At 41.5% G+C, this 22880-nt stretch overlaps 1 protein-coding gene across 1 annotated transcript in view; it reads left to right on the top strand.

The window, feature by feature from the left end:
- Window positions 1–2729, top strand: part of LOC133452558 (receptor-type tyrosine-protein phosphatase N2-like) — a 271052-nt gene extending 268323 nt beyond the window's left edge. Inside the window, 1 exon segment of the mRNA XM_061731957.1 lies at window positions 1226–2729. Coding sequence (XP_061587941.1) covers window positions 1226–1297 — 72 coding nt within the window. The 3' untranslated portion in view covers window positions 1298–2729.
- Window positions 2730–22880: the final 20151 nt, after the last annotated feature.

The following is a 22880-nucleotide window of genomic DNA, read 5'->3' as shown; positions in this document are numbered from 1 at the left end:
TACCGGACAAAGTCCGGCAATTACCGGACAACGGAAACCCTGATATATCCGATTCCTGATCGGCTCATAATGTCCGAGTCCGGATCGAGTCTGCAATCACGTGATCGGCCCCGATTTCCGATCACGTGATCGGGACAACTCTACTGTAAAGGCATTAAAAGCGGCAAGACACAATTAAAACATAAATATGAAATAAAATGATAAGAGGTAAAATAATAAAAAGCACAAGTTGTTAAAAAGTAAGGGCAGTAGAGTACAGCAGGTACACGTCATTCTTAAAATGGCAAGAATTACGTTTCTATACGGTCAAAACGTACAAAGACTGGGTGAAATACAGTATTACAAAAGTAATCTGTAACAATTCGTACGGTGTAATTAAACCAATTTGACAATTCTATGCCACAATGCCTGTTTCAGGGCTTATCCATAACTTCGCTCTGTTTTCAAAAAGTATTTAATTTAATGGTACGCTTAAATAACAAATAAAATGGTAAGAAAAGAGGTAAAATAATAAAAAGCACAAGTTGTTAAAAATAAGGGCAGTAGAGTACAGCAGGTAAGTATTTAATTTAGGAGTACGCTTCAGTAAACAGTAATGTTTTTAGCCCTGATTTAAAGGAGCTGACAGTTGCAGCAGACCTCAGGTCTACAGGAAGTTTGTTCCACCGGTGAGGAGCAGAATAACTGAACGCTGCCTCACCTTGCTTGGTTCTGGTTCTTGGGAACCACAACAAACCAGATCCAGATGAACCTCAGGGGTCTGGGAGCTTCATAGGGAACTAACAGATCAACCATGTATTTTGGTCCAAGACCATTCAGTGCTTTGAAGACCAGCAGTAAGATTTTAAACTCTATCCTTTGACTCACTGGAAGCCAGTGTAGTGATTTCATGACCGGTGTAATATGGTCCAGTTTCCTGGTGTTTGTTAGGACTCTGGCACAAGCAGCTGCCACTAACACAAACACGACACAAACGGTAGCTGAAGTTCATCTAAATCCACCGTGTCTGACAGCTGTAAGCAAAGCAACCCCATCAACCATACTTAAGATCTGAACTGTAGAACCGTCCTACCTCAACACACCTCCACACAGCAATATAGGAAGGTGAGGCCGAACATGACGTTGGGAAAAGGAACTGGCCTGGCTCGGCCCAGATACCTTTGGGTTTGGCTCAACGGTTACAAAGCAACAACTGAAAATGACCTTTTTCTGTGTGTTTCTGCAGGACCAGTTCGAGTTTGCGTTGACAACCGTTGCCGAAGATGTGAACGCCATCCTGAAAGTGCTTCCGCAGTAGGAAGTCCCTATTCCAACTCCAGGATCAACCACAATGTCTCCTTTAGTTTCCCTTTTCAGGATCCTGTATCCCATCATTCCTCTTTCTCACCTTCTCTTGTTTTCCTGTCTTTATTTTTTTTTGTTTACTTATTCTCACCCTGCTTAATCTTTTTTTTCAATGCCTTTTTCTCGCCTCCTGAAGCCACCATCCCCTCCCGTCTGACTTGGTGAACGTCATGCCGGGACAACGTTGTACCGCTACTGTACATAGATGATTCCCTTGTAATAATCCGTGCAGCTTGTTTTCCAAAGTGACATCTCATTGCATTTAGACACATTGTGATGAGCTGCAAGATCCTTTCCTGTGTTCGGTTACAGAAGTATATTTATAGTAGTTTCTGTTCTTAGATCAACACTGACCTCATTGGCATCAGTTGGGTATAGCAACGTTTGGCAGCATCACACTCTTTACTTACCAAGTGTGCATCATCGACATACGTAAGGATATTTGTAGGATGAACTTAACTGATGCCCCTGACTGGTGCGAGTGTGATGACGACCACAACATTGCGTTTGTGTCTGATATTTAGTGCCATGTTCTGATGTTTTTATGCAGTAGACTAGAGTGTCATGGTGCAACTCTGTTGTTCAGTACGGTTCTGCAGATATGTGATGCAACATGAGTGATCTCATCTCCCATGAAGGCTCTTTTCCTCTTAAAATAAGTGGTGGTGAAACACTGAACTCATTTCCATCCCATTTATTTATGATTTATTCATCGCGTAACTTTCATTATCTTAGAAAAGTAATATTGTGTTTCTGAAACCCCAACTACTCTCTGTTGTGGGCGACCGATGCCATGTTTCGTCAGTGAAGTTACACTCATGTATGCCTTAATAAAAACTAAAGTACGAGGAGTACTGACAGTTGCATGGAAATTACAAAAGCAGCGCTTAATTTTAAACTGGCCTCATTTAAGTGAACTTAACTGTGTTTGTACTTACTGAAAACACTTCTGAGAAAAGCAGAAGAACATGCAGCCTTTGAGTTTTTGAGACAGGAAGTTGGTGTAGTTCTGCAGAGCAGTCCAAAGGCAGAGTTGTAATATAGCATAAAAATATATCAAAGTGTCAAGCACAGAGCAGTTGGATGAGGACAGTTAAAAATAAGTGTCTCAGACCAGTACTTTTTTGAGAAAAATGGTATAGTTTTGCTTCTGAAAAGTAGATCTTAAATGTAGCATTAATGGATTATTTGTATATGTACAGTTCACAGATGAAGCTGTGTTGCGTAAAAAAAATACTGGTTAGCCGTGACACTCAGCTGGTTTTAGCTGAAAGCATCTTAAAAATGTTTTGTTGTGCTGTAAATTAAAAAAAAAAAAGGAGCAAATTATTCAGGAATATTTTGTGTTGTTTTCTCCCACTTACTGCAAAATAAATGTACTTTTAATCAACTAGATTCCTTTGTGTTGCTTTAAAAAAAATAAAACATTGCATATCTATTACAGACGTGTTTGGGGAACATTGAGAAACTATTTAACTTATTTTCAACAAGTTAAATAGTTAGAGTCGGGGGTGCCTGCCGCTCCGGACTGGAAATCATGGAGAACTGCTTACCCTGCCTTTAAGTCAGATTTCCAGCATTAGCCTCTGTCACTCGGACAGAAACGCCTCGCAATTACTGAAATTGTTCTTTAAAGTGATTTGGTCTATGATCAGAATGCAGAAACTATCCTTTTTTAGGTAGAATATAAATATTTCTGACCTTTGCATCAACGTTCTTCAACCCTGGTCCTCGGGGCTGATGTTGCTCCTGACTCCAGCTACCCGAGCGTTGATGGACTGGAGCAGAGCTTCACGACAAACTGGTGGTGGTCCAGTCAGGTGGGTTTTTCTGAAGCCACATCTGAAACATCACAACGGTTAGTGCTGAGGACCATGCTGGACAACACTGCTCTACATGATACAGAGCATGTAAGCCACATAGTTGCCATGGCAACCTACATGCTACATGTTAACCAACGGGGGGTTATGACCCGACTATTACTGCTGCGTGGTTGGTTTTTGGCCAGTCAGATCATCAAAGTCCGGATTAGTGATGGGAATTGAAACGATTTTAAATCCATTTTAATTCTATTTTCTATTGTCTTTTTTACTGAAATGTAACCAGACTTTTGAGCGTTTGTATCGCTTGGGCGCCATGTTTACTATCAACTGCTACGCAACGTCATTCCTGACCACTGGAATCTAAAATGGAATTGTTTGCAAATTTTGCAGAAGATTGTAAGGAATTAAAAACACTAGGAACCGGTTCTGAACAAGAACCACTTCTCGATTCCCATCCCTAGTCAGGATGTGGTAAAAATTGGATTTTGGGTTGCAGTCGGAACTTAGCTTCAGCTTCAGAACCATCCACATCATTTACCCGAAGAATGTGTAAATCAGGGAAAACTACAACACACCTAAATAAGATGAAGACTTCTGTCATTGTTTGTTTTTTTCCATCTTTGGATCAAGTTGAGCAACAACTATGGACTCTTGAACCACACAAATCCCAGTTTAGACTGTAGACATGAGATGTTCCTCTAGTTTTTCATTACTGAAGTTCAGAACTAAAGGAATTCATGAAAAACCAAACTCTTCACTCAGCTTCCTGCTTTCAGCCTTTGAGGACAGAACTTTCTTCTGGTCCATGTTTCCCATCAAACCAGCCAGATGCAGCAGTTCATTAAAGGTCTTAAAAAACCATCCCCTTTACTGCAGATTAACTTGCAAATATTTAGTCTACTTGACGACCACGAGCTACATGACTGAGAAACTACACTTGTGTTACGATGCCAAACAGCTACCAGAAAATGTGATTTCATGATCAAAAAGGTCATCCAATCCAACCAACACCAAAACAAGACAGCAGTTCATCAAGCTGCACCAGTGTAAACTGACAGCATTCACCTGTTGCATCGATTCAGCCTTATGAGTAAATATTGTATTCCTCCATATCGTAACTGATTTTTTCATTTTAAAAAAAGCAGATGTATTGCAGCCTTGTTTACAAGTGCATGATGAAACTTACAGTAAACAACATTACACACGACCCAAGTCCCTTCAACCTACCTGCTGCTACAAGACTCGCCTCTGCTCACCGGTGTGAAGGGCTTTAAACCTGCACCATCAGTCAGGGTCAGCAGGCTGATAGCTCTGGTTGAAATAAACACCTCCTGTAGTCACACAGGAAAGACAAAAACAACAAGTCAGTCTCTTAACTACAACACTACAGTTAAATGTAAAGCTGTTCATGTTTGAAGGCTGGTTAACCTGTGACTGATGTGTCACATGCACTTGCAGCACATTTTATCATCTACGTTCACAGAAATCCAAGCAGCTACCACCAGGAGAACCCTGAGCTCCAGTTGTAGCGCCCCAAAAACACAACAGGAAATCCAACAGCAAACCATGGTTTTAGTGCACAGCCTACTGTAAGTGTCTCTGGGATCTTTGTGGGTCAATCAAATCAAATAAAAGCTTTTTAACGTCGTTTAAGTTCATATATGAGTATTAGGAAAGGTTTAGGGAAAAAAAATCTGTTTGAAAGTCATTTAGTACTCCTTTCATCCCAGTGCAGGACTAATAAAGGTTTTTTTCCTATTCACACGACTACAACCAGGTTCCTGGTATCAAAAGGGCGACTACACTCCCCGTGGCTTGTTGACATAAATTGCATCACAGAAGAACACAGTCTGCATGAGACGATAAAGACTTAAAGTAATACAAAGCATGATTTATTTTCTTGTAACACAGAGAAGAGACTACTTCCAGTTTACTCAAGAAACAAACAAGATGCTTCATGATTGTGGACATTTGTCTCTGACCTTAAAGTTGATAGTCACCTTAAAGCAGCTTGAAGAATTTCACCTGACGATGTTTTGGCATCAGAAGCATCTGATAAGTCACAATAACATACAGGAGACACTTTTGTGTCCCATAGTTGAACATTCTTTAGTATGAAATGTGCAAATGAACCCTTAAAACAAGGGCACCCCCTCAGGCCAGCGTCCTAACCGTGAAGTACGGCGGAGGCGGCACCATAATGTGGGGCTCCTTTGCTGCAGGAGAAACTGGTGCGCTTCACTAACTAGACAGCATCACGAGGAAAGGAGATATACAGGATATACTGAAGCAATATCTCAGGCAAGTGTGGGCGTGGACGATTCGTCCAACTGGATAACAAGCATATATCTAAATTACTGTCGTGGCTTGAAAACAACAACAACATCAGTCCTGCAAGGTGTGAGAGCAAGAGTTTCCACAAACGTGACACAAGCCTCACCAACCCCCTCGAGAGGAATGGACCACAGTGACTACGTTTACATGCATCAATAACCCTTTTCTAACCGGAATATTAGCAATAACCGGTTGCGCACGGCCATGTAAACAATAACCCCTTTGAATAACCGGAATTTGCTCATATTCCGGTTTTTAAAAACCCGAATATGACCCCTGGGTTATTCCTTTTCTAACCGGAATATTTGGTCATGTAAACTCCTAACGGGATATCCTCATCAAAAGGAACAGGAATTAGTTTTCTGCGCTTGTTCTTTTCACAAGAAATCTTGGTCTTTTGAGTCCAGGAAGTTCTTATAAACACGGAGAAACGCAAGACCAGGAGGAGACTAATCACTTCATAAATGTAATGAAGGATATGAACATTTTGGCATTTGTAGACGACCCATCTACCTTACCCTAATTCGACATCATGGATGAGATTTTGGGGCAAAGACCCATTACTACTGCCCAAAACAGCGGGGTTGATGTTGTTTTGGATTTGGATACAGGAAGAAGAAGCAGAAATGACGGGAATGGCGTCATGATGTTCTCTGTGCATCGCTGGTTTGATCGAGATATCCCAAAAGATTACAATTACCATGTATACAGGGATAACCTTGTTTGCTCACGCATGTAAACAGAATATTCTGAATGTTTCAGTAACTGGAATATTGACCTTAAGCCGAATTTTGACTGCATGTAAACGTAGTCAGTAACAGTTTCTGGAGCTCTACTCAAAACATATGAGCCAAGTTAAACAGTTTAAAGGCAAATCTACTGTATGTAATATAAAAAAAAATATCAGAAGAAACTGAGAATATAATCCATTATTCTGGCAGTTGAACATTCCCAGCGTCGGTGGGATTACCAGGGTCTCTTTTGGCTAAAGCTTTTTTTTTTCCTGCTATTTTTGGGGATGCAGAAAACCTTTTACCCCCCAGGGGTTCACATACTGCACATAGAGCCATGACATTTAGCCATAAAAGCACTATTCTGCAAATTTATCAGGTTGCTGTTGGCTACACATCTCATTACTCCGCTTCAATTAAATGAGCAAATCTTAATTTGTGAATTCATTCAGAGTTTTGTTTCTCAAAAAAGTGCCACAAGGACGTTGAGAGTGGGAAAGGGCACGCGCTCCCCTCTCTGAGCAGAGCTGAGTCTGGTTGCATTGAGCTCAAAGGTGCTGCTGCAACAACTGATGCAACACTGCAGCAATGTGGTGTCATGTTGGAATCAACTCCGGTTTTCATCACGAAACTCAAACTGGCTTCAAGAAAGTCTTACAATGACGGCTCATTTAATGTGCCTTGAAACCTGTGTGTGTGTGTGTGTGTGTGTGTGTGTGTGTGTGTGTGTGTGTGTGTGTGTGTGTGTGTGTGTGTGTGTGTGTGTGTGTGTTTTAAAATAGTCCTTTGAACCTTTTAAATATGTGGAAGGAAGTGAGACAAAACTAAGGGAGTTATCTGAGTCTAGCAGCCACTTTCAATGCAAGTCTCAGCTAAATATATGTCCTGGGTTTTTTCCTCTCTAGAGGGGATGTGCAATCATATTCCCTAATAACATTCTCTCCGTTTTTGCAGTTGTGCGACTGACACCGTGTTTGCAGCTCAACACAAAAACAGATATTTTGTTCTGTTGGTATAAACAACTCGTGAATAAAGTCCCATCGTTGAAGCAGTGTTGTAACGCATTCCTCATTCACGCTCGTGTTTGCACAATACTTACGTTTGAAATGTAATTACACTCATTTGTCTCATCTGGGTGGGTGGTGAAACATCTGTTTTGGAGAGCGCCAAGTTAAAGCAGCTGCTTTTAAAAATCAGAGATGACGTCTTTAGATTTAGGTGTGAAGCAGAGCGGCATCGAACACGGTTTTCAAGGGGCATTTATGAGAAAGTCTACTTGTCCTTGAGCAACGCTATCAGATGTCGGGTTTGTGGAGCGAAAACAATTCGTTTTTTTGCAAAAATTCTCGACACCTGCTTTCTTACAGAGCAAAATCAAACTAATTTCTAAAAGCTCCTGTTACCACAAAAATCAACTGGGGCACTTAACAGAGAAACAACAACTTTCATAGTTTCAAGTTACACATGATCCTTTGTAATCCCTTTAGTTTAAACGTTTACATTTTTCCCTGGTAAACTTAATTTCATACCTTAATCCAGGCCCGCAGCTTAAGGAGGATTTAGGGTGACCAGTGGGGGACATCACCCCACTGTTATTTTAAAAAAGGTCATGTCAATAATGTAGTAGAAAAGCTCTTATAGATGAAAGGCCGAGTGTTTCAGTTACAAACATGGTCAGAGGATCTGCACACACTTTTATTCAAATGTGACTTTATGAGACTGTCAGAGTTCCATCACCCGCGATGCGTCACAGAGAGGCCTCGCAGGTCCTTCCTCCCTGCTGCCATCAGACTCTGGCCTGCTCACAGTAGCAATGGACAATAAAAACAAAGATGTGCAATATCCTATTTTTACCTCAATAATTTATTATATTTATCATGTGCAATACCATCCATCCCCATCCCTTATTCAGCACATTTACACTGTACTCCATACCATCCTACCTGTTTTTGCACAGTATTTATAATATCTCATACTGCACTATTTTTCTTCTTCTTCTGTATATATTATTTCATTATATATTTTTTACTTTTTTATCCTTTTTCTATGTATGAGTATGAATGTTTGTGTTGTGTGTAATGCTGCTGCTCAATGTGAATTTCCTCATCTCATCAAATCCAAATGTTAAAGGAGCATGAGGCTCCTTTTAAGAAATGAGACTCTCTAGCGCCACCCTTCACCACGACGGCCGTCGGGGGTACTGCAGCCAACAGTGAAGCCGGCACGGGAGAACGGGGAGAACGCGCATGCAGTGTCATTTGACGTCACATCCGCAGCCCAGCGCGGGAAATTCCGGTCACAATTGCAGCACATTTTGCAGCACACAGCCTGTTCAAGGCAACGGAGAGATACTCTAGAGCAGTGATTCTTAACCATAGGGCCGCGGCCCAACGTTGGGCCGCGAGCGCCCTCTAGAGGGCCGCAAAAAAAATTCAGTTTTTTAAGTGTGGGCCGCGAGGGCCGTGGGACTGCATAGCAACTCCCGACCAAATGAGGAGAAGACACTCAGCTAGCTGTACGTGTAATAGTAAGAGAAATGGTGTGTATTTACAGAAAAAATCATTTATTTTGCACAGAGTACGTTTAGATCCACCAGGATCAGGGATTCTACAGCGTAGGCTCTGCGTCGATTTACGCGGAACCATTATTCAGGCTTAAGGCGGACGTAATTGAAGCCACCATGAGAAAGGGGAAGGGGGGCGTGATTTGCCAGTGATTGCCCGGCGGCAGCTCCGTGGCGGACACCTGGGGCGGACGGCGAGACCTGGGGCTCGCAGCCGAGAAGGAGACGAGACTCCCGGGGGAGCTGCCCGCAGAGGCGGGCCGGAGAGCGGGAGGAGCCGCCCAGCTGAGCGGGAGCCGACGCGTCCCCGCGGCCGCGGAGCCCGCTGCCGCTCGGGCAGCAGCGGGCTCCGTCGTTACTGCTGAAGGATGGTAGATGCGTGGGTGTCTGCTGGACTGGACTGTTGTTGCAAAAGCATCGGAAAGTGACTGGGCTGCAGCGCGGAGAGCTGTGGGCGCAGCTGATCAGGCTCGGATGAAGCCTGACACGCTGAGACAACTGATTAATTTAATATCTTAAATAAATAAAATCTTAAAACACCCATGTTTGAGTCCAGATACAGCTGTGAAGCAGCTTTCTCCACAATGAACATAATTAAAACTAAATATCGTTCCAGGTTCACCAGCACCTTCACATGTGCATGAGAACCTGACACCATCCAGCCCAGATTTAAAGTCCTGGCAGGAGAAATTAGATCAGTTCTCTCACTGAACGACAGAAAGTGGGGGCATATGATTAAGGGGAAGAAAGACAAACTGCAAAACTGTTCAATTGCTAAAATGTGTTTATATTCATTTATTATAAAAATTTGTTGAGACAATTAACAAAGAAAAGGGGAAATTCAAACTGCTGGTAGAGAAATAAAATAAGATAGCATTTGAAAAATAAAATAAAATCAATTTTATTTTTAAGAGAAAAAAATATGTGTAATTCAAGTTACACATGGCAAATATTTTTGAAATGTACTTTTTTTAATATAACAGTCAGGCTCAGATGTTGATACAACTATGAGGCTACTTGAATATATACACACACATAATATATATATATATATATATATATATATATATATATATATATATATATATATATATATATATATATATATATATATAGCTGGACTTCACTGAAGGACATAAATTATGACAGCTGAGGGCTCTAAAACAGACAATGAGTCATTCATGATAATCTGACATGTCATTTATTTCACTCAACCTAAAAAAAAAAAAAGAAAAAATTATAATAATTTAAAAAAAAGATACAGAAAATAACATTCAGTGTAGCTACTATACCTTCCTTCTTCCTGGATCCGAGCTACTGATTTCACTAGGGGAAGGGGTCCTTTATGGTAATTTATAAATATATATATATATATATATATATATATATATATATATATATATATATATATATATATATACATACATACATACATACATACATACATACATACATACATACATACATACAAAGTTTTAGTTGAATACCCCCGCTATACAATTTTAATATTTAATGGGCCCCGGGCCACTCTGCACTGAAGAAATTGGGCCCCAAGGTCAGAAAGGTTAAGAACCCCTGCTCTAGAGGGCTCATTCTTTTTGGTTTGGAACGCTTCATCTGACATTATTACTAGAAAACTTAAAATGTATACGAATTTTTTTCATAAATCCTGCCTCAAGCTCCTTTAAAACAAAAAACAACAATATTGCTCAATGAAATCTGGAGGAATTGTAGTGCGTTGCGCTTAAAGGGGGCGAGCCAGCGGTGGACTTCTGTGGTCTTTGGTCCCTGAGACAGAACTGCATCAAAGCTAGGGACTCTGGGAGTCCTTTGTGAAGCGCCATAACAAAACTCACCAAATGTCTCTTAAAACCTAACTCCGACAATGTGCTTCAACCCCTTCACCTCGTTCAGAAGCCGACATCTCTGTGCTCAGAGGCATCTGTGAGGAAACATCACATCATAGACACAGGTGAGCATTTCCAGTCTTCTTTCTCACAATTAAAAGTTTCAAACAAAGAAATGATCCCACAGAAATATTCATCCAGACTCTTAACAACAAATCCAGAGGCTGACAGGGTTGAATCAGCATCTTTAGTATCTTCTTCTTGTGTGACGCAGAATGATGCAGAAAAGTACATGGAGTTGCGTTGAGCTCTAAGGGCAGATAGCAGATGAAATTTGCCGTGCATAGCTTCCCCCCCGGAGCTTTTTAATCACTTGGCATCCTCCTTCCCAGAATGCCTTTCAAGTGTTGTGAGAAGGATTTGTAATGTTACTAAATAGTAATGCAAGCATGAAATGCAAAAGCGGATCAAGTTTACACAAATAAAATTAAGGGCAATATCTGGGGTTCTTAGCACCTGCAAATACATAAAAAATAAATAAATAAATAAAACTAAGAAGAGTCTTTTTTTAAATATATACACATGTATTTTTCATATTGGTCCCAACAAAATCTTAAGACTTGGGTTTGAAGAATCCATCTTCACCTCAATTCAATCCTCTTAATCTTTGGAGGAAATAATAAAACGGTTATATAAAAAGGTGAAATGTCTTCATGTCCATTCATCTCCACTATCCACTTTGTCGCCGTGGTAACATGCAGATGAGTTTTTCTTCCAAACCGAGACTCACTTCAGCTGCGTTTTTAGACAAACCTGGGCTACGTCAATAAAAATGGCAAAGCTACTGCACAAGTGCTTTTTCCTTTCTCCTAAATTAAGCTTGAGGGCCAAAACACTTTGTTTAAGAAATAAATAAATAAGTCAAATCATGAAGAAGTGCAAGAAATGCACCTTCATTTCCACTTCACTTATTACCCAACCAACATCACTAAGGAGTTTTAGGTTCTAATAATTAATTTTAAGTCAATAACTTAGAGCAAAATAACAATTTGTGGTGCGTTTACAGTAAAACACGGACAGACAGGCTGCTACTGGGACTGTGCATAAGATGATTGATGTCTCAGATCAACACATAGCTCATCACTAGCACAAGACAGACTGTCAGGTGCCAAACTTGAAGTTTCAAGTAATGAGTGACATAAAGGTCCCAGTACGAGACCGAGTTGAAACTTTTACTGAAATCCTGAATAAAATATTTAAATAATACAGTCGTATGCAGAAGTTAGCCCCTCCTCTTTTAGTCCATCCGAGGTTTCACGGTATAAACTGTGCAAAATACGGAAAGAAAAGCTCTTTCCATCAGAGTTCTTGATAAACTGATCATCAGCAGGTGTGCAGAAGTCTATAAAAGCGTATGTTTGTTGATCTGGAGCATCGAGGTATGTGTTAAGAACTAAAGACAGGAGCCACGGTCTTAAAGAGGCAGTTATTTCTGCATGTAAAAAGGTTAGAAGAATTTGAAGTTCAACATTTTACAGTGAGAAAGAATATTCACAAGTGGAGAATATGTCCAGTCTTGCCCTGAGTGGACTGAAGACGTCCTGTGGACAGATGAGACCAAAGCTGGGCGTCTCCTGCTGGTGAGACTTCTCTGAGGACCTAGGACAGTTTGACGGCACGTCCTACATGCAAAGAATGACTGTTGATATATAAACATTTCGGGGGGGTCGGACCTTTTGGTTCAGCATCTGCACACGACGCAACATTTGTTCAAGGTTCTGCCGCCTTCTCACGTTGTTTCGCTGCCAGACTTCCTTCTCCACGTCATCTCCTCCCATCTGTGACATAAATCTGGACTCGGGGAACCACATTAATGATGATCTGAACTCTGCCGCTGGGTTTTCTTCCCCGCACTGAAGGTGCTTCAAATGTACATTTGTAAATTGGTGACAAACTTAAAGGAGCATGAGGCAGGATTGAGGCAGGATTTATGAAAAAAAATTGAACGTTTTAAGTTTTCTAGTAATAATGTCAGATGAAGCGTTCCAAACCAAAAAGAATGAGCCCTCTAGTGTATCTCTCCTTTGCCTTGAACAGGCTGTGTGCTGCAAAATGTGCTGCAATTCTGGGCCCGAATTTCCCGCGCTGGGCTGCGACGTCACATGACGCTGCATGCGCGTTCTCCCCGTTCTCCCGTGCCGGCTTCGCTGTTGGCTGCAGTACCCCCGACGGCCGTCGTGGCGAAGGGTGGCGCTAATGAGTCTCATTTCTTAAAAGGAGCCTCATGCTCCTTTAAGTGTCGTCTTTTAGTTAACGAAGTCTTTACATTTCACAGTTTTAACTAATTTGATAAAATCTTAATCTAATAAAGATTAAAAAAAAAAAAAGTCTGAAATAAAGGCATCATAATATGATGTTGATAATTTGGGGGCTAAAACTATGTTGTCGTTATCTTCTACTGCTGCAGAAAATTACATTTTCATGACTGACGAGATCTTTCTTCATCTTCCATTAAACACACTGGCATATTGTCGACGGATAAATGGGACCTTGATTGGGTGTTTAATGGTCTGAAAGATGCAGAAATTCATTCAGCAAATAAAAACGAGTCTCAAAATAAGCGGGGGAGAAAATGATATAAAAGTTTTCCTTCACATCTAAGGAAGATGGTGGAGCACGCCGTCGTGTCACTGTGGCATTAGTCTCTTGCTGCTTTGAGTATCAGGCTGTGATTTATTCTCCCGGTTAATAATGAGGTTCCCTGAATGGCTGCAGTCGCGTCTCAGTTGAAAAAAAAAAAAAGAAAAATCATATGCTGTTATTTGTAAAACCAGAGCGTGCTCGCTGGTTGTGCTGCTGCCGGCCTGCTAATGGGCTGTTGTTATTCCTGCAGAGAGAACGAAGCCAGAAAAAAACTAAAACTTCAGTTCACTGGCAGATGCAAGACTTTTGAATCCCGTGAAACTGCAGACGCCTCATTTTGCAACAAATGTTTTGGTCTCGTTAGCGAGTTATTTTACGAGCGACGCACGCACACGGCTGCACGGTGATCAATAGCAGGCTTCGTGGACTGCGTGAACTCGGCTCCGAGATGTCAGCAGGTTTTAACTCGACTGTTAAAGATGCTATGAAATGGTGCACCTTTCCAAACAGGTCCGATGTGCTCTGCGTCTCCGTTGGTCCTTCCACATCGTTGACTTGTTCAGGGTTCATCACAAGCGCTTTAAAACAGACGGACCGGTAGCAGCAGAACAAGGATCTGTAAACGTTACACATCACTGCTCTCACAGCCTCCTTTGCAGAAAAAACAAGACTCCTCTTACAGAACGAGAGTTGTTGGTCTAATACCGCTTCCTCTGCTTTGAGGTTTCAAAGATCAAGGAAGCAGCAGGTTCTTCTCTGAAAAGGAGCCTTTTACCTTTGTAGAGAGCTAGAGGTGATATGAGTGCTTCAGTTTCTCAACACGAGGCTTTGCCAGCAGGTGATAATGACTCCAGATTACACCGATATGAAGTTCTCTCTTTTTAAGATTGGACCCCCCCATCTTAAAAATCTGGGTGAGTGGCCAAATCATAACAAATGTCATCTCAAAGCACTTCAACAATACAGTTCTACTGGTTCCCAGTAATACAAAGCCAATAAAGCATTAATTATTGCTTCAATAAGGAAATCAACAGATTGCATCAGAGATTTTCTACGATACAAAGTGCCTGGCCTGAGTAAGCACCAGGTGACTGTGGAAAGGAAAAAAAACCCTTTAAAACAGGAAGAAACCTCTGGTTGAACCACACTCAGGAGGCTAATATTTAATGTGGTGTCTGACTTGTTTCACGTTTTATTTTGAAAGTCTGTGTCCTTGTGTTTAGTTTGACTTCCCCGCTTCCCTGCTGGTCCGAACCGTTTTCTGCCCGGGTTTTTAGTTCTGCTGTTCACGATTACTTTACTGGATGATTGGTTTGGGTTTTTGGGATTCCTGCATAGCAGTGGTTTTTTTGTTCATAAAAAAGGACTTTTGTTTGTGCTCCTGCCGCCTAGCCCTCCTGCACCTGGTTCCTGTAAACCACAACTGCAACAGAATAGCTCGACTGATGGCACGGCCCTCACTTCCCCATGTGGCTCGTATCTCTCTCGTCGGGAAGTGCTAAGTACAGCTAAATTAAATTAAAAATAAATAAATGAAAAATGTTTCCAAGCGAAAGTCTGGTAGTTTTCTTGTCAGGTGTTCATGACATACTCTGGCGTTTTTCTCCACAGTTTAATGCAACGCCACCAAATTTGAACTTTTTATTTTTATTATTCTTTTGTGAAGCACGGCTCTCAAAAGGCGCTATATAAATAAATATTTACTTATGGCTCTTTTACACTAGTACTAGCGCTCAGCCTGACTCGACTTGCCCTCGTTTATTTTCGATACCCAGATCAGAAGTAGGAGGGTTGGAGCAAAGCTGCTGTGATGTATTTGATTGTGTGATCTAAATGGAGAAGAAAACAACACTAAAGATGTAGAACCCGGAGGAGATGATATATGTGCTGCTGGGTCGGTGGCTTGTGTCGCTTTTTTTTTTTTTTTTGTTTGTCTTGGCACTGCTGAAAAGCTGGGAGCTGCGCTGCCACTGCTGGTTGAATAAAATGAACAAGAAGCCGCAGTCGGAGTCTCTCTTTCGCTGATTTCCGCCTCCTGACTCAGACGTCTGACTCCAACCCCCTGACCAATCGGTGGCCTGTAGTGTGATGATGTCAGATACACCCGACTCAGCCACTTAGAACCTCGGCAGAGTAGTTACAGAAAAAGTATCTACTGGGCACGGCTCGACCCCTAGTGGAAAAGAACCAAACCGGGGCGAGGCAAGTCGAGTCGGCTGAGTAGGTACTAGTGTAAAAGCGCCATTACTTATTCAAGTACAGCTTCCTATTTTGATGCCATTTGTTATGGACTCTCGTCCTCCAACGTTTCACGGCTGCCAGAGGTGCCAGTAACCGAGTGCGACGGAGCAACGACTCCACCAAAACCTCATATGCCTTAAAAAACCAAATAAAGGCCCGGGCATTTATTTGCTTGTGTGTCTCCATTCAAATCAAATCGTATTGTGCATCTTCGATCTATCCAGCAAGCGCTAGCCATGAACAGCTTCTCGTTGTCAGCTATAATGTGTTGATGCATTTCTAAGTACAAAATACTCATGGTGCCACTTCCAACACCAGAAGCTCAAACGCCTGAAACGCTTTGGGGGCATTTCAGCACAAACATCACAGTTACCGAAATTCACTTTTATGTTCTCGGCTTGTCAACACACTAAATAAATATGGATGCCATTAAAACTTTGATTAGGCATCAAAACAAGAGTAGCCTAAGACTTTTACATGCTGTAGTTGGCGTAAAGCACAAACAACTGTTTGCGTCACACATTTTAGAGACTCTTTAGAAAATTGGCCAAAAATAACCCCAGAACATTATTATTATTATAGCTTACCATTATTTATAAACAATTCCAGTAATTAAAAGAGCAAACCTCAAACTCCCGATGAAAAATTGACGACCTGCATCCAGACTTGTATTGTTTTTACATATTGTCGTGTATTTTGAGATTAGGACACCCTATGCATTTAAAAAATAAATAAATAAATAAATACAAATAATTCTTATAAGACGAACCTCTGGATTCTGAATCTTCTTGTATCTTTAACAACTCTGAGGTGCTTCAGGACGAAGGTGAAGGAGGTTCAAATTACGTAACGGTACCGTCAAAGGTTTGAATGATTACCACCTCGAAAGTTCATTGATAAAGTGAAAAAAAGAAAAGTTACTTGTCTGATCCGTCTTTATTGCCTCATCCAACTGGGTTACAGACGCCTGAGAGTTGGCCCGTCGCTGTGTTTCGGTACTTGCACCCGCCTCAGCGAGGACACTTCTGGCTGTGAGCTGATCATTCGGATCGGTGTCGCACGTTCGCTGACCCCAATATCACCTAGCGTCACTCATCGTTAGCGCGGGTATAAGCACGCTTCCAGCGGTGGCCCTCGCGGGGAATTTGGACGATTTGCATAGAAAAATTGCTTTCCTGCATGCGATGAGGAAAGATTAATTTGCATAATTACAAATGAGGTGCGGCTGCGGGACCAAACCGACGTGGAGGAGGAGGAGAACGGACCTGTGATCGACGCCATTGGTGGACGTTAAGGGTCCAAAGATATCTGTTTCTCATGTTGGTAAAGAAGTTTGGGTTTTTTTTCTGCATTTTGTGTTTTATTTTTTTCAGTTCCTCATTTTGTTGCATCATTTGTTCTCGTGACGTTTACAGCTTTGACTGTTGAGCTTAAACCAGGAAGAAGAAGAAATCTCTTCCTCCCCTTGAGAGCGCAAACGCTGCAAATATTTAATTTGATTTTTTTTTATTTTGTACATGTAAAAGACAACAATTAAAAGAGAAGATAAGAAAACAAAAAAAAGGATTTCATCCTTTAACACTTAATATCTTAATTTACATGTGCAAAAAGGAGTAGGAAGAAGTATAAACTTATTTCATCCTACCCCCATTCACTAATCATTTATTAAGTATTTATAATAACTAACTATACTATAATTATACTCACACTATACTCACACACTTACCTATACATACATACATACACATAGTTGAATATTTCTATATATTTGTACCCACATGCCCATATAAATATACTTATTTACACCATACTATCTCTATATTAACTCCATCTGCTCTATATCCACACACACACACACACACACACACACACACACACACACACACCCCCATTTCTGTACATAAATATAAACAAATCTACCCATTCACCCAGTAGTGTTATCTGCAGGCCCCTACAGGCCCCTAAACCCCTTCCTCTTTGTACCTTGTGAAAATCATGTTTTTATATTTGTTTTTAAACTAGTGAGCAACATAATCAGATAATCAAGCAGAAGAAGCAGGAGGACCGGTCGACGACATCACATGTGTTTGTTGTGCATGTATTAGTTATTAATGTTAAATCTGTTCAGCCCATGGGTGACTCAGCAGTCTCTCTCCACTGAGGATGTGCCATGTCAGGCTCCTCCTCCAGTCAACGGGGTTCAATCTGCCGCTGCGACACGGGCAAACCCGTGTTTGCCCAAAGTCTGAGCGGAGTTTCGCCGGAGAAAAGAACTTTCTATCGATGTAATTTCGTGGGTAACTTCATTCTTAATCTGTCTTGCTCCGGCGCCGCTGGCAGTGGAGGAGAAGACTTGAGTGATAACAGAGGCACAGATAAAAAACACACACATGACAAGCAGCAGCGTGTTCAGACGGATGTGTTAGAGAGCTATTAGAGCCTGTCACAGTTGGCTTGTCACAGATCTGCCACACACACACACACACACACACACACACACACACACACACACACCGCAATACCAATTCTCACAAGTGTGCACATACACAAGGTGACATACTCCCCACTGAGGCAATCATGCCTTGACAGACACTCGCCTTAGTCTTGTATGTCTCTGTAGCAGTGACACACACACACACACACACATACACCCTTTCGGAATCACAGGCGGCAGCAGGTATTTTCAACGTGCAGACGAACGGGTTTCAGAGATAAGAGCTGCGACTGTGTGGGACTGCCACCATCTGAGCAGCCTGTGCCTGTGTGTGTTTTGCAGTGAATTAGAAATGCCACACACACACACACACACACACACACGTCTGTCCATTTAAAAGACACCCCTCACTGAAGGAGCAAGAGCACGCGCAACCAGGCGAGCTGCATGAAGGATCCTGCACTAGGGAACTGTAACGCAGCTCTCGAAGAATGCCTCGTTTATGGAAAACATTTTCCAGAGAGGAATATGAGGACGATGCAACTCTTCTGAGAGTCATCCCACACAAAACCTCTGGACCGGCTGTCTCTGGGCTTTTAGAAGAATCCAGTGTTAATATCAAGGCATCTGGTTGGACTGGTTGGAGTATAAGTATGTATCTGGGTTTCTCACGTGAAAAAATAAAACCATCCCCCATTTATTGTATGTTCACCCAACATCAAATCACGTGTTTGCTGTAATCCAAAAGTGGGAACTCTTGTTCCTCCTTTTCCATTTAAACCTCGTCAGCAGTTATATAAGTTCACCGACTAATTAATTTAATGAAGCTAAGTGGAATCAGTATTTTGCATCCCCGGAGTCTAATTAAATAATTTTCAATTTGAGGTTTAGCGTTATCCTGATGCTTCAAAAGAAGAAGAGATCTCCGAGGACATTCAGTCGAGCCTGGCGTTCAGCCGTCCATCAGTCAACTGTTGGTGTAACCATTCAAACGGAGGCGTTCAGTTCTTTAGTCACCGTTTCTCAGCCAGGACGACTGCATGGGCACAGACCAGGATCCTGGGTGAGGTACAGAACTCACAAATATCCTCTACAGGCTCAAGGACAACACTGGACCCTCCAAACATCCCGTCTACGATCAGGCAGGGTGTCCATGTCAGAACAGCACGCTGAAACCTGCTGCATACTGTAGCACCCCGGCAACCTGCAACTAATGTTGTTTTTGTCAGCCTGTTTCAATTCTAGTTTTAGTCTAGTCTTTGGGTCAAGTTATCATTTTAGTTTTTATTAGTTTTAGTCACGTTCATTCTCCTTTTAGTCGTGTCAAGTTTCAGTCGACTAAATGTCTGAGCATTTTAGTCTTTTTTCAGTCAGAATTGTTCAGGACCATTTTAGGCTAGTTTTAGTCAAAGATTGTATTTAGCCAAACCCATTTTACAATTCAAACAAGGTTATCTTATTATTATATTATTGTTACCTTAAAGACTCAAGAATACAATCATTCCAGATACAGAAGACTCTAATTTGAGTTTACAACATATTTATTTTTCCGCATTTCTCCCCATCTTTTTCTTTTTCAACGACACATTGGGTTTTCTTTTCCACGTCTATGTAGGAAAGTGTATCCAAAGATGGTCTCTTCTTCTTCTCCCAGTCCCAGAGCAGATCCCCGCGTTTCTCTATGTAACTTTGTTTTTAATTGACGTGAACCTAGAACTCTGCGTTAACGGCATCAGCCTCTAACCTGCAGCTGCATCTTCTCGATCTGATTCCCCGCTGCAGCGACTGGGATTGAGGACGTGACGTCACCCAGCAGCAGAACTAAACCAGAGGAAACTACTGAAAACATGGACATTAAGGATCTTTCTTAGAACCTTTCATCTCGGTCAACAAAAATGAAGACACATTTTAGCATTTTAGAATTTTTATTTTGTAATCTACATTTTAGTCTTGTTTTTATTCCTCTACGATATTATATATTTAATTATCGTTGTCGTCACATGACCAGCATTTTCGTTGCGTCTCGTTTTCCTCAGGAGATAAAGGTTCGTTTACGACAATTAATTTTAGTCATAATTTTCGTTGACAAAAGCAACTTTAACTGCAACCCCCACTGGGAAAATGCCTTGTGGACAGATGGACAATTTAAATTGTTGAGGAGGAATACTCCGCGTCATGTATCCCACAGAAGGGCTGAAGCTTACCGACAGCTAAACAGCATCCCAACGTGAGGTCTGGTAGAGAGATGTCATGAGCGCCTGCTCAACTCCTCAGGGTCTGGAACAGTTTATCAAAAACGCCACGCGGGATCATTTCAGATGAAGTTCAGCTGAAGTTTGACTGATGCAGCAGGACCATGACCCTAAGCCTGACAGTAAATCAATCTCAGGATGACTTCAGATAAAGAGGATCGATGATGCGGAGCCCTGCAACGGTCCAGAGTCCAGGAGTGATCCAGAGGAGGCCCTTGATCGAAGTCTCTGCTGCCAACGGTGGTTTGAACCTCTAATAACCCAAAAGGAACAAGTTTCTAACAGACACTGATGCAGAAAACCACTAAATTGCAAAGAGGTGCACACACTTTTTCTCTATCTTTTTCACTATCTCTAGAAACATAAAAATTCTGATATTCTCGATTTTCTATTCCAGCAAATATAACTTAAGGACATTTATTTGCAGCTCTTCACCGAGCAGGTTGGCCTACTCATACCAAACATTTGGACAATTCGTGGCTGCTAAAGTTCGTGTCTTCATTTTCGTTGACCAAAACAAGATAAGACGAAGTGTTATAACAAAGATCCTTAATGTCCATGTTTTCAGTAGTTTCCTCTGGTTTAGTTCTGCTGCTGGGTGACGTCACGTCCTCAATCCCAGTCGCTGCAGCGGGGAATCAGATCCAGAAGATGCAGCTGCAGGTTAGAGGCTGATGCCGTTAATGCAGAGCTCTAGGTTCACGTCAATTAAAAACAAAGTTACATAGAGAAATGCAGGGATCTGCCCTGGGGCTGGGAGAAGAAGAAGAAGAAACCATCTTTGGATACACTTTCCTACATAGACGTGGAAAAGAAAACCCAATGTGTCGTTGAAAAAGAAAAAGATGGGGAGAAATGCAAAAAAATAAATATGTTGTAAACTTAAATTGGAGTCTTCTGTGTCTGGAATGAATGTATTCTAGAGTCTATAAGGTAACAATAATATAATAATAAGATAACCTTCTTTGAATTGTAAAATGGGTTTGGCTGTCCATCAAAAATCAATGAGAAGCCCCTTCGATCATCTGTGTGATGCAGAGTTGCTCGGTGTGGCGTTTAGGTGGAGATGGAGAGATTGGCTGCTGCGCCTCTTTGCACTTACAACTTGAAGGTAATGATTCTCATTTTATTCTTCACAGCTGAAGTATGAGACTGGCGTTTCATTCTCACAACGAGTGCAGCAGCGGGACTTGATGTTACATGGAGACGAAATTGAAACTTTCAAAAGTTAACTTTACTTATTCAGCCAGAATATGGAGAACATTTAAAGTTTTTGTAATAATTTCAGAAAATGTGGCTCATCATCTTCAACTGAAGCAGATAATTAACAAAAGAATATCAGACATACCAAATTAAGTGATCGAAGGATATAAAAGACTAAATTGTAGCCGTGTCACTGCCTGGGGTTTTCATTTCTCTCTTGTGTTCGACTGTTCCTTCGCCTTTGAATTACATGCAATCAGCTTCAACCTCCTCGTTTTGTCTAAAAACTGAAATAAAGTGCATTGAAATTCCCCAGATATCCACCTGTCATGGCTGTTTTACAGATCTTTTATGCAGAAGCACAACAAACCCGCACAAGTGTGCGTTTAGGGAGCTGAATTTATCCATTGAAACAACACGTGGGACGCAGCAACGAGGACGTTGGAGACATGAGTTTGGTTTCAATTAATCGTCTATAGATGGCCATTAAAAGTTCCTCATGAGCCATTGTGCATCAAAGTTTTAAATTAATTCAACAATATGCAGCCTATGGTTGTTTACATTCGAGGTATCGTTTCAAGAACAGTTGAGATTATCCTGCAACAACAAATAGGAGTTTTATCAGCTCAACTGGTCTGGCCTCGGGTCCCACTGCCTCCCCTTAATGACAAGCTGCAACTCAAATGTAGGAACATTTTCAACCACTTTAATTCATTTAATGACAATACGGTGCAGTTTAAACCTCTGATTGTACAGAATTAACAGTGATTTTGCGCACAAATATGAAATTAAACTGAGAAGTACGTCCAAAAAGAGTAAAAAATGTGCATCTTTACCAGAGAGCTTTACCTGTACCCAGGGTGAAGGCCCCCCGACCCACTGAAAACAGGTCCACGATCCACTTCTGGGGCCTGCCCACCAGCCGACATTACAGCTTTAAAGAAACACCAAGGATTTTCTTACCCAAGTTAAAATCGGGGTCACATGTCATTATTAACCGGGACTATTGCCTACTTCTCCTGCAGTCTCCCGTCTCTCTCTCAGCAAGGTCCCCTTTGGTCGTCTTCTGCAACAACTGCGTTTGGCGTCAAGGCAATCCGTTACACTTCAACAGCAATGGAGTCGGCTTGTAGAGTTATGCTGGAAATCATGGCGGAGGTGACTAAAACTAAAATAATATTGATGGAAGAATGAGGAAAGGAAAACAGGAGTGACTGAGCAGGATTAACCTTCAGACGATGACGCAAAAGCACCTTAACCTCCATGCATCCAGCATGTTTGTAGTCTTTACAACTCCACTCGGCTTCCTATAACAATACATGAGCTACCTTGCTGATCTTTTCAGTGTCATAGTCAGATTTTCAAGAGGAACATACAACCTTTGATAACATTTCCAGAAGTCTAAATGAAATGTCTCATATGCCAAAAAAAAAAAAAAAAAAAAATCACATCAAACTCTTACTGA

The sequence above is a fragment of the Cololabis saira genome, chromosome 10 (genome assembly GCF_033807715.1).
Source record: "Cololabis saira isolate AMF1-May2022 chromosome 10, fColSai1.1, whole genome shotgun sequence".
Classification (NCBI taxonomy): domain Eukaryota; kingdom Metazoa; phylum Chordata; class Actinopteri; order Beloniformes; family Belonidae; genus Cololabis; species Cololabis saira.
This window is presented reverse-complemented; position numbering and strand designations above follow the sequence as displayed.